Source organism: Callospermophilus lateralis, chromosome 12 (genome assembly GCF_048772815.1).
Source record: "Callospermophilus lateralis isolate mCalLat2 chromosome 12, mCalLat2.hap1, whole genome shotgun sequence".
Taxonomy (NCBI): domain Eukaryota; kingdom Metazoa; phylum Chordata; class Mammalia; order Rodentia; family Sciuridae; genus Callospermophilus; species Callospermophilus lateralis.
The window spans coordinates 29,625,631-29,639,073 of NC_135316.1; the positions used below are offsets into that span (position 1 = coordinate 29,625,631).

General features: G+C 41.6%; 1 protein-coding gene across 1 annotated transcript in view; it reads right to left on the minus strand.

Moving 5' to 3' along the window:
* Positions 1-13,443, minus strand: part of Spata13 (spermatogenesis associated 13) — an 80,323-nt gene that overhangs the window by 47,985 nt on the left and 18,895 nt on the right. The window contains exons 2-3 of the mRNA XM_077110675.1: positions 12,487-12,852; positions 9,660-9,804 (exon numbers count right to left, since the gene is read on the minus strand). Of these exons, the coding sequence (XP_076966790.1) occupies positions 9,660-9,804; positions 12,487-12,852 (511 nt within the window). The remainder of the gene's footprint in view (positions 1-9,659; positions 9,805-12,486; positions 12,853-13,443) is intronic.

A 13,443-nucleotide genomic window follows, 5' to 3' on the forward strand; every position in this document is an offset into this window, starting at 1 on the left:
CCATAGTCTGGGCCTGCCCCCTACCTGCCAAAAGTAACTAACTCCTGTTACTATATATAAAACCAGGAACCTCATGATCAGTAGCCATTTTATCCCTGAAAAAGAGCCACATCAGGTGTTTGTCAGATTATAAAGAAGAGCTTCCTGACCTGAAGTCTGCTCCCCAGCTCTGTCATTTGTGCACCTTGTGCTAACAGTGCTGGGAATTGGAACCCATGGTCTTGTGCACACTAGGCAAGCTTTTTACCACTGAACTACATCCCTAGCCTAGCAATCTATGTTTATTGAGCCTCTCCAAAGTATTCAAACTCATTTTCATAGACTCAAAGACTCTTTGGTCTCCTACTTACATTTCATCAGCATATATGATATCTAAGTAAGTTCCCTAATTATAATAGTAAACATAACTGCTGTAAATAGGCTTGGGGTCATGACCTTGAGCATGAACTCATGTAAGAAAACAACAGCTTAGGGAAACAAGCATTCTTCAAGCTGTGGCCTTCAGTCAGGTTGCTCCACAGAGGCAATGCAGGGCAGCTCTCATCTGAGAAGTGGAAATGGGTTGAGGTTTGCATTGTGTCACCCTGCTCTTGGTTTCTCCAATGTGCTCTCCTTTCTCTGGTCTCCACTCTTTGCATATGCTGTTCACTCCGCCAGGAATAACTCTTAACAACAAACTGGACTATTTCCCTCATCAACTCTCAAATTAGATCTCATTACCAGAACCCCCCAGAGCTGATTAAACTCCACAGGGGTATCTACACTAGCAGTTGTGTGAGAACACCTTCCAGTTTCTTCATGATCACCTAGTCTCTAGCAAAATGCCTCATTAATAACAGGAGCATAAAATATGTGTTAAATAGATTCCTAACCATGGAAGTATCTCTGAAACCAAGAACACATTTAAAAACCAACTCAAAAATTAAAAAAAAAAAAAAAAAACACAAAAGCAAACTAACTAAATAAATAAAATTGAATAAAATCTGGGAATAGTGATGTAGCTCAGTGGTCCCTGCATAGCATGCATGAAGTCCATGCTTGAATTCCAACATCATAAAAACAAGACAAATCCAACTCAGAAAGGTAGAGCAGCTTGGGTATTTCTTTAAATAACATCAATTTTTGTCCTAATAGCATGTCCTGAAGCATTTCCTAGTAATACAAACTTATCAAAGTGCCATAACATTTAATCAATGTACCTTTTACAACCAATACTAGTTCCTTACTAGGGAAAAGTAAACAAATATTTTAAGTGGATCTTTTCTATTTCTGAGTGACGAATACATTTCACTACAAAATCAAATAGAAGAATCAGGAGTTGCACTTACAGAAAGAATGTCCCCTATGAAAGATAAACCCCACTGTGTTTTGAAACTACTAGGTCTTAAACATACTGGAAAATGTCTTGGCACGTTTCTTTTTTTCTTTAGATAAACCAACCTTTGATCAGCGCAGGATACATTTAACAGAAGAAGAAAGTTCTGGGGGCCGTTTAGCCGCCTCCGCTCGCGGATGGAGGGGTGGAGCGTGGGTCCAACCAGCGCTGCGCTCAGGCCTGCAGCCTGGCCAGCACTGCAAGGGCCATTTGCTCCTCCGTTTACAAGGCCCTTCAAGACCCACTAAGGCCCATCCAGCTCAGGCAGATGATGTCACATGTGCTTAGACCTTTCTCATCATGGGGGGCTCAGGACAGAGGTCCAACAGGTGCTACCCCGCCCTTCCCTGCGGAGCACTCCAGGGCTCCCCAAACAGCTCCTGAAGGACCAGCTCCCAATTCAGCGGAGGAGGTCACAGGCTAAGCCAGGGCCCGGGAAGGCGCTAACATCCTAGCGCAGCTTGCATAAATTTATCTAATTATGGCACCTCCCGTATGAATGGTTGGCTCCAAAAGACCATAAGCTAACGGAACTTCCAACTACTAACTAGGACCCATGTTTGTTCTCTCTCCTCCCCCGCTGTGTGTGTGTGTGTGTGTGTGTGTGTCTCAAAACAAAAGCAATGATCAGTATCAGTGCATCTGTAATACTTTTTGCTTGCTTTCTTGGAATGTTTGAAACCTAGGAGGTTTTCAAAATAAGTTTCTTCACCAGTCATTGACCAGCTCTGATGTGCTTCACAGATGGGTTGGTCATCATGCATAGTCTTTCCTCAGTATCTGGCTGGGACTGGTTTCAGGATCCCCTGGGACACCAAACACTGAGGGTGCTCAAGTGCCTTATATAAAATGCTGCTGTATTTCAAAGAATTTCCCCACATCCTCTTGTACACCTTAAATTACTCCTAGGTGACTGATAACACCTGATACAATGTAAATACTATTAAAAAGTCATTATACTGTATTGTTTAGGGGCTAATGGCAACAAAAATATATATATTCAGTAAAGATGCAACTTTTTTCAGAATATTATCTGTAGTTGGTTGAATCCATGGAATGGGGAACAAGTAGATACAGAGGTCTGCCTATAATTTGGGTCATGCTGTCCTTTGTAGACCACAAGACATATCATGCCTTTAAAGCACGGGAATTTTAGTTGTTTCGTAATGAAAAATATGAATCAGATATGATTTAGTTTTACAATCTGGTGTGAGCAACTCATAGCATTCAGGTTGAGAGAGTTGTCCTCGGTCAGAAGGCTACTGGGTCAATTTAATTCTCTTTCACAGCTTAGACAGAGTGACTATATTCACAAAAAGCTAAAATGTGAAAACAAAAATTAAATAAAGCAATTATTAGTGTAAGAAAAAACTTTAAATATCATTAAAAAGTCAACTTGCCATGCTTGTACCCACTTAGAACAGCATTGCCCCCGATGGAATTATCTGGCATGATTACTAAATGCTCTAATATAGATGTATTGATTAACTAAAGTGCTTTAATTTGTTTGTTTGTTTTAAAGCAGCGCTGGGGATTGAATCCTGGGCCTTGTATACACTAGGAAAGTTCTCTACCACTGAGCTTCATCCTCAACCCTACAGTGCTTTCTAAAAATATAAGATAGGGGTTGGAGGTAGAGCTCAGTGGTATAACACTTGCCTACCATGTACATAGCCCTGGGTTCAAACCCCAGCATCACAACACTCTCTCTCTCTCACACACACACACACAAAACCCAATATAAATATATAAAATATATATAACAGATGGGGGATGGGGGTTTAATAATTGAGAGAGAGAGAGAGAGAGAGAGAGAGAGAGAGAGAGAGAGAAAGGATTTTTTTTTTTCTTTTTGAAAGTGGACTACCGAAATCTAGTGACTTCAATACCTGGGCATACTTTTATCTGTTGCTTATGATCCATAAAAATTCTAAGCAGTGGCACATGCCTATAATTCCAAGCTTGGGAGCCTGAGACAAGAGAATCCTGAGTTCAAAGCCAGCTTCAGCAATTTAGCAAGGTCCTAGACAACTAAGTGAGACCCTGTCTCAAAATAAAATATAAAAAGAGCCGAGGATGTGGCTCAGTGGTTAAGCCTGCCTGGGCTCAACCCTCTACACCAAAAACAAACAAACAAAAATCTACTAAAGTTTAAAATCAAAGAAAACTACATATTCTCTTTTCTGGGAGACAATTAAGTTAATTGGAAGTTCATCATAAGAGTAAAATAATCTGAACTTGATGGATGGGACCAGTAGAGAGAAAGTGAATGAACATGAAAATAAGAATTCTGAAAAGCCATCAAATTTTCTTGACAAAACATATAGGCCAGTTAAGGAAAGAAGTATGAGTGGAACCCAGAAGTCAGAATGGGGAAATTAGGCAGGACACGCAGTGGCACATGCAGGTAATTCTAGCTACTTGGGAGGTTGAGGCAAGTGAATCACAAGTTCAAGGCCAGCCTGAATAATTTGGCTAAACCTTGCCTCAAATAAATAAATAAGGGTGGGGAGTGTAGCCCAATAGTAGAACATTCCTACATTTAATGCCAGTACTCCCGCCCAAAATAATAAATAAATAGAGATAGATAGATAGATAAATTCAATAAGGCCAAACCCAGGGAATATGAAGCCACAGATATAAAATGTAATTATGTTGGGCTGGGGATGTATCTCAGTGTTAGAGTGCCTACTTACCATGTTCAACATCCTGGGTTCAATCCCTAGCACCACTAAGTAAATAAATAAACCCATAACATTTTTAGATCACCAGCCTTCTATACATGAACTTTATAAAGGCACTTGTAAGTGCCACTGTGATTCATTATCTTGATTCTGTTATCTTAAATACCACACCCATGAGGTTGACAAGCAGTGGTCAGTTCAAATGACCTTCCTTCACACACTGCATGGGCTCATAAGAGATAAGACTTGTATACTAAATAGAGCGGGAGAGAAAAATGCCAAGTGCTAGAAAGGGTGGATTTTTTTTAAGCCTGGTATTGTGGCACATTCCTTGTAATCCAAGTGACTCCAGAGGCCAAGGCAGAAGGATTACAAGTTCAAGGTCAGCCTAACAACTTAAAAAAAATAAAAAGGGCTGGAGATGTAGCTCAGAGCACTCCTGGGTTCAATATCCAGTAACCCCCCCTCAAAAAAAATCTACCCATTTTAACTATTTTCCACCTACTTTCCTGGAGTATTTTAAAACAAATCTGTTATATCATCTTATGCAAAAAATATTTCAATGTATGTCAATAACAAGAACTTAAAAATAGGGCTGGGGATATAGCTCAGTTAATAGAGTGCTTGCCTCATATGTACAAGGTTCTGCGTTCAATCCCCAGCACCAAAGAAAAAGGGAGAAAAAAAAAAGAACTTAAAACTATCATTATCCTAACTAACAAATTAATAACAATTCTTTCATGTTACCAAACATTCAATCCCTTTGAAAATTTCCCCTTTCATCTCAAAATCATCTTGTTCAAAACTGGTTTGTTGATATCAGATCTAAACAAAGTTCACTCATTACATTATGGAATATAACTTAGATTAAACCAAACATAGCTCTCTGGGTGGCATCTGTATTAGATTTTGCAACTAATTATGGTCTTAAGGAGATTGATGCTAGCACTCTGGTGATATGTACACCAAAAATTACATATCATATGGAAAAAAAGAAACCCTAAGCCTGGGAGATAGAAGCACTGGAAATGGTCTATCAAGTGAGTTCCAATTCCCACCAGAAGATGAAAGTGGCAGGAGTTTTATAAGCCTTGAATTCTAGCCAGAAATGCCTCCACTGCACTAAAGATCTGCATCTTCATGGAAGTGGACACTATTACTGCCCCAGCAATAGGGAAAGCTCAAATTATTGGAATGATCTGACCCATGAGGTCTTTCGTTGTGCCTAACTGATCTCTGGCATCCTTAGGAGCAAAACTGATGAGAAACTCCATTAAGATATCACTTGATTTAAGTAGCAGGAAATCTCCAAGTCTGGTGAGCAGAAACTGACCTAAGCCGGTATAACAAAGAAACAACCAGGGTTCTCACTCAACTCCCAGGCTCAAAGTCTCAGTGATGCAAAGGTCAGGTCATCTTGGGTAGGCATCTATTACTGCAAGTCTTCTTAGCCTTCCTCAAAAGAGGCCTTCCATCATTGGGAAACCCCAATGGCAAAACATAATCTCTCTGACTGGAAGGAAATGGACTTAGGAAGGATTTAGCTTGTGTGGACTCATGGCTGGGAACTAAATGTTTGGCTGAATGGCTTGGGGAAAGGTGGAAAGAACATAATAAATGAAGCCTTTAACTGGATATATCAGAAAACCGAAATATGAGAAGATAACCATTCCATGTAAATTCTGACAGCAACAGTGGCTGTTTAATAATCATGTGGACCTTATTTCCACTGTGTAGATGTCAGTCAATCTTCTTTCCTCCTTATCCTGATGGTTTACTAAGTGGGTTCATTCTAGGCAGAAATAGATGCTGAGCCTGGGCTAAACCACAAGACCTTCCCCTCAACCAATTTAATGATATGGTTCTTTGTAGGAACCAGACAACTACTTGTGGAAAGTTGATTACAATGGGCCCTTGTTATAATGGAGGAGGAAAATGATTTGTTCTTACTGGAAAAACCACTGGTGCTGGACATGCATTTCCTTCAGCACCAGACCTCTGCTGGGTCTTGGTGAAGAAGGCGCCCAGACTGTCATTGTGGCATCTCAAACAGCACTGCTTCTCCCCAGTGACCATCTCCTGCTCAATCACAGCTTTCTGGATCAAAATTACAGAGGCAGCTTGGAGACACATCCTGATGCTGCCATGCAGGAGACACATGCTCTGAACTTATGACTGATGTCACTGGGTAATGCTCACCTATTGTGGGAAACCACTTGTTCACACAGAAGTTTTTTTGGTGACTTCTTAACACACTTGCAAAATATTTCTTCCCCCATCCAATAACTACTCTGTTGAAACTGAATTTAGACCCACAAGGGAGAAGTACTTCCACTGGAGTTCCCAGCCCTGACTCTGCTGAATTAGAACCCAGTAAGCCTGGTCATTATAGCATCTTCTAGCCACTGGGGAAAAAAGCACCCAAGGAAAACATGGATGGCCTTGTGGTCACTGACACCATGGTTTCTCAACTGGACTCATATAATGGCCTTCACATCAGTTTCCCTTCCTCTGCCTTTCCCCGGCAAACTCCTTTCTCTCTGAAGCAGAAATTAGAACCTATCATTCTCCTGCTGGCAATGATTTCCCATTGCACTCAAAATAACCCCCAATCCTTGTGACCTGCAGTGCCCTTCTGTCTAGCCATAGCTGAACTCTCTGACTGTAGCATCTTCTTCTGTCCCTGTTCCCTGAGCTCTAGTCATTCTGGCCTCCTTGCTGAACCTCAGATATATCAAGATTTTGCCTATCTTTGGATGTCTATTGCTTCCTCTGGGACCTCTCCTCCTCCAAATCTTTGCCTCACTGTCTCCTACTCATCTTTGGAATCTCTACTCCAGTGTCACCTCCCACTCCTACTCTCTACCACCTCACCCTCATTCATCTTATGCAGAGCAATCACAGGTCCTTAGGTAATCCTTACTGGCTTATGGGATCTATTTAAATTCTAGAATGTGCAGTTTTCCCTCTGTATTTTTGAGGATCTTGTTCCAGGATACCTCACTTACATACCAAAATCCTTGGATGCTCAAGTCCCTTATATAAAATGGCACAGTATTTGCACAAAATCTATACACATCCTCCTGTATACTTTAAATTATTTTTAGATTACCTATACCTAGAACAACAAGAATATCATGTAAATAGTAGTTATAATGGTTGTTTAGAGAATAATGACAAGGAAAAAAGTCTGGGGCTGGGGGTGTAGCTCAGTGATACAGAGGCTGCGTGGATTTGATCCCTAGCAACAGGGGGAAAGAAACAAAGTCTGAGTATATTCAGTATGGGGGCAATCTTTTTTTGAATTCTCTTATTTTCAGAAATTTTTATTTATTTATTTTTGAGGTACTAATAACCAAGCCCATGCTTCATGTATGCTAGGAAGGGCTCTAACACTGTGCTGTGCCTCCAGCACCTGATTGTTTTTGATGAGTGGTTAGTTGAATCTGTGCATGTGGAACCTTCAGATAGAAAGGGCCACTTATTAACTTGTTGTAATACTTTAATTCTTAGCTATATCTCAAATGATAAAAACAGTACCTAGGTCATAGCTGATGCCCCATTAATTTTTATAGAGTAACCGATTTTTGACCAACAGGAAGTAGATAGGATCACCTCCTCTGGCACCGAGCCCTAACAGGTAAGATACTGGGAGAGGCCAGGAAGCAGCCAATGGGAAGAATATCTGTGCAGTTTAAAACTACCACCTACCGCCTTGTAACCAGACCCCCCCCCCCAAAAAAAAAGAGAGAGAAGTTTCCTTTTATGATGTCATGTGCTCATAATACACTAGTTTATTTACTATGCCCTTCCTTTTCCTACTTCCCATCATGATACAGTGTTGCTTAAATTTATCTCAGGCTAAAAACACTAACAGAACTGGAGAAGAAAGAATTCTAATTCCACCCTCTTAGACTTGGAGGTGTCAGCTATAATTGATGAGTCTTTGGTTTGTCATCACTAGGTAAGGAGGAGGGTTTTCAGTAATATCTGGAATAGGTGCACCATGATAAGAGTACCGTTTAGAACATTAGAGACAGTTTTGTTTAGGTAGGAAAATATTTTTTAAAAAGTACTGCTTATTTGTCAATAAGAACCTTTGACGACTCAGCTTTCTTTTCTTTCTTTTCCTGTGGGCAGGGGAGCTAAATCCACTGCCCTTTTTATTTTTTGAGACAGTGTCTCACTAAGTTGCTAAGGTAGCCTCCTGAGTGGCTGGGATTAGAGGCCTGGACCACTGTGTTCAGCTTTATTTTCCTTTGTAGCACTACCTGCCCTGTTAAATATTTACTTGTTATTCTCCTCACTAAATTTTAAGTGACTAAAGAGGCTTTGTTCTGCTGACTGCTGTCACTTGGTACATGGTAAGCTCTCGATGGTGAATGAATCAGTGAAGAGAGAGAGCAAACTACAACCTGTACAATCTTTTCCTGTTCCTAACACAACCTAGATTTCCTCTAGGAGAATGAACCCTCCTCTATTGTATTTGGCCTTGGTGGACAAAGAACTCAAGCACAGAAGGCAAGGAGGCCTGAAGGCACCCCCTCCTTCTCCCTGTACCAGTGCTACCAGGTGGTGGACATGACACCTGGCTCAGAGAGCTGAATCCTCATCCGGGGACTCTGACTCTAGGGTGACTGACAGAGGACAAACTGGACTTCACTCCTTCCCTGTGATGGCATCAGAGTCAGTCCTTCTTGTGGCTCCTTGACTCCTGGGAGCAACCCTGATTGCTTTCTACATCCTAGCCTGGTTCCCCAACCATCCCATCAATTCCGGGAGCACTCAACATCCTTCCAATACATTCCCTTTTTGCTTAACCTAGCCAGTTAATTTTTAGTATTTTTCAATGAAAAAAACCTAAAGCTAAAATGAAAAAATGTAAAAGCAACAAAAACAAAAAACTAATTCTACAGGAAGCACAAAATAAGCTATTTGCATATGTTTAGGGATTAGAAGAGAAATCCTCTACATGTCATTATCAAAACCATTTCTGTTTTCCCTAATTTTTGTAACTCTTTGACCATGTGTGTGCAGGTTGTACACTGATACAGTCATGATATATGCTTTTGGTTAAATTCTGTCCCCCAAGAGATGATGAAGTCCTTATCCCTGGGACCCACAGATGTGACCTTATTTGGAAACAATATCTTTTTAAATGATCAAGTTACAATGAGGTCATTAGGGTGGATCCAAATGCAGTAAAGTTGGTGTCTTTTATAAAGGGGAAATGTGGACACAGGAGACAGACACATGTACCCGGAGAATGCCACAGGAACATGAAGGAACAAACACTGCCACACTCTGATCTTAGACTTCCAGCCTAGGCCTTGGTTCTCACTGGGATGTGCCTGATGGAAGGTTAGGTATGCAGACATCATCACAAGGAGGTCAATCTTCTCCAATTCACCAGGTTGGCTGAAAAAGCACCCACCCGCCCAACAGCAAATGACACACCCTCATCCTGAGAAGAAACTTCCTCAAGGCCAGGCAAGCACCACCCTGACCCAGAGGAAGAAGAAAAGCAGCAAAATCACCTGGACACTTTGGGCACCTGGCAACAAACAGATGTTTCCATAGGAGGCCACTTTGAGACTCACCATTGGATGCTCTCATCTGCCGCCGACGTCCCACACGGTCTAGTCCAATGGGGGTGCTCTGGGAAAATGTGAAGGGCCTGAGCCTGGCCGACACTGCCTTGTAGGGTGGCACCTGGTGAGCGGGCACGGGTGGCCTGGCTGTTGGCTACAAAAGGAAAGCAAAAGCTATAAGAAGGGGCCAGGAAGTGGCAGCTCCTGCAAGCAGCAGGCTATACAGTCTTCTCACCACAAAGCCACTCACAGATGTGAAATGGCTTCTCCAAATCCTGCCAAGAGCTGCAGGCTGCACTGGGCTCAGTGGCAATGTGTTAATCTAAAACTTTAACAGTCATTATCAGCTCAGAGGCTTCTACCTCACAGGATCACATCTCATTGCATTTGTCAGAGACATGTCAACAGGGAATAGTAAGCAAAAGTGAAGTGCCTGAGAACAGGATGGATTTAGGAAATGATAGAATGCCCACACACAGCTTCAGGGTCAGGGTGAAGAAGATGCCTTCCCAAGAGCAGATTCTGGGGAGGAAGCAAAGATGTAGACATAAGGCCCAGCCAGGGTCACAGACAGCAGCTTTACCCATCCCTGAAGACCCACAGGACTGTGGACCTAAAGTCAATTGCTTACATAACAGCTGAGCTTTTATAAAAAGCTGGGTTTTGCCAAGTGTAGTCGCACATGCCTGTAATCCCAACTACTAGGGGGACTGAAGAAGGAGGATCACAAGTTCCAGGTAACCCTCAGTAACTCTCGTGAGACCATTTCAAAAAAAAAAAAAAAAGTGGGAGATATAGCTTACTGGTAAAGTACTGCTGGGTTTAATCACCAGTAATGCAGGGATGGGGATATGGCTCTGTGGTAGAACGCTTGTCTAGCATGTGCAAGGCCCTAGGTTTCATCTTCAACACTGAAAAAAAAAAAAAAAAGATGGTTTCCTACATATTTACCCAGGTCTCTTTGGAATCATCTATAATGTACCTTCCTATTTTCCATATGTATGACTCCTATAAGTGTGCATCAAAGGCTCACTTGGTTTGTGCTTTCCTTGGATTTGACTGAAGAAGTTATTTGTTTGTTTATTTGTTTTAGTGCTGGGGATTGAACCCACAGGCGATTTACCACTGAGCTACCTCCCCAGACTTTTTAAAATTTTAAGGCTGAGTCTCACTGAGTTGCTTAGTGCCTTGCTAAATTGCTGAGGCTAGCCTCAAACTTGCAATCTTTCTGCCTCAGACCCAAGTCACTGGGATTATAGACATCTACCACTGTGCCCAGCCTTCCTTAGGTTCTTAAAAGAATTTTTCTACCCTACTCCCTAAGTAAAATTATGATATAGAAAATTATTTTGCCATACTTTTTTTGGATAATCTGTAGTGAAATATTTTTAAGTGCTTTAGATTGTCTCTATACTGCATTTCAGGTTATAATAGAGTACAAAGTATTTTAGTTCAAATTATTTCCTCTAACTGGTGGAATATCTTGGGGAAGGATCTTAGAGATTTTGAGATATTCTTCAATTTGACTTGCTTTTACCTTAAGAACTCAATTTAACTCAATTGAGTTAAATAAGAGGTTTTGAGTGCTTGCTACAAACAAGGCATTGTGCTGGGACTTCACAGGGAGAATGTCAACATTAAATCCAAAACCAATATAGAATTTCCCTTTTAAGAGAATTTATGTGCTATTTAAGACATCATCCCGCAAGTTTTAAAAATAAAATTGGGCATATACATTACTTAAAGACTGTTGTGTGAACATTTGACCACAGCCAGGATATCAATTTCGCCAAACACATATAAAATTTCTTTAGTTCTGCGTCTTTATTTAAAAGTCTTATATCCTCAGAGTACACTGGGCACTTGATAAATATTTGTTGAATTTAAAATATACCAAGGGACCAATGTCAAACCAGTTGCAAATCAAAAAACAACCAAGAAAGAAAGAAAGAAAAAGAAAAGGTAAGAAAAGAGTAAAGACTGGAGACATTGGGGGCGGGGTAGCTCAGTAGTAGACCACTAGCCCAAGCACATGTGAGGCCCTGGGTTCCATCCCCAGAACCCCCCCTTCCCCTGCCCCACAGGATAAAACAGATTTTCTTTTAAATGTGATAAGAGGTGCATTTTTTCCCCTACCATTTCGTTACCTTTTTTTTTTCTTTTTCTTTTTGGTATCAGGAACTGAGCCCAGGGGCACCTAACCACAGAGCTACATCCCCAGCCCTTCTTTATTTTTCATTTTGCGACAGAGTCACACTAAGTTGCTTAGGGCCTCACTAACTTATTGAGGCTGGCTTTGAACTTAGGATCCTCTTGCCTCCCAAGCCACTGGGATTACAGGTGTGCAACTGGCTCCTTACATTTTTTGTTTATTTGTTTTTCTGCAGTGCTGGGGTTAGAATCCATGGCCTTGCATATGCTAGGCAAGCACTCTGTCATGGGGCTCTATCTCCAGCCCTTCTATTTCTTTTTATTTTCTTTGATCTTTCCATTTTAACAATAGACCACTCTCTGTTGTATCCTGTTACCCTTCCCCTGGTTAAAATCTCAGGTTGATTAGAAATAAAAGGCAAACCTGTTTCACAAATCATTAGAGACCTCAGGAAAGAAAGATTAGGAAAAAGGTGACCAGGTGTCAGAGGGTTAGTTTGAATTCAAGCAAGTTTTCAAGCAACATCAGGAGGAAAAGGCTGTGAGGAGATGCATCATCTTCCAGGAAGAGAGAAGAAAGCAAAAGCAGCTTCCGGTTTAGTTTGGTTTAGTTTGCAGTGAGAGAACAAAGGCCTGGAAGCTGGAAGTTCTTTGCCGGCTATGGTAGCAACACACCAGATCTTACTTGGGTTAGAAGATTCTCGATTTCCTCTGTTTGTTTGTTGCCATAGAAGGTGACCCCTCCTATCACAGAAATGGGGCGTCTTCTCCGACCTCCTTTGGTACAGCTGGCTGAAACATTCTTGTCTGAAGAACCAGTGAAGGACATGTTCTCCTGGGGGGGCCCATCCACACAGTCCTTGCTCTGGGGGTCCACAGCAACAGAGTCTTCAGGAATGGACAAACTTCGGCTGGCCAGCTGGCCATAGTCAGACAGTGGCCGCGGTCTGGATCGCTTCCCGGAGCCCCATCTTCTCCTGGTGATCCTTGGCACCTCTGTCCTCTCCTCATCCTGGGATGAGCCTGGCCTCCAGGAATCACCAGTCACAACCTTTTCAAATGTGAACATGTTAGGTGAGCTCCAAGATCCAGGAAGATATTAACAAAGAACAAGCTATCTGTCTCCTTCCCCACTATTTTCCTCAGCACCACTTGGGGTTGCCTTGATTTACTTGTTTACAATTATTATTTGTGTAGCAGACAATGAAGATACAACTAACACATGTATTAGAAGAACCAAATCCATCTGTCATTTGAGGCTGATTTAAAATTGTAATTTAAGTAGTGATATTTTGAGGCTAATGGTAAGGTACAATAAGGCATGAAGAAAGTGAGGCCCTGGGTTTAATCCCCCAGCACTGCCGGAAGGAAGGAAGAAGGAAGGAAGGAAGGAAGGGAGGGAGGGAGGGAGGGAGGGAGGGAGGGAGGAAACCGTGGCCAAACACCACTACATCATAATAACCACAGTTAATATTAAGAAAACCAGCACCATTTTGAGTTAATAAAATGAACTTATAACTATAGTTAATGTGTCCCAAATATACAAAATAATAGCATGGAGGAAGCTCAAACCTGAAATGAGCGTGTAAAGCTACACATGGCTGCCCTAAGGTATTTCTTTAAAAAATGTGCATTACTTAAA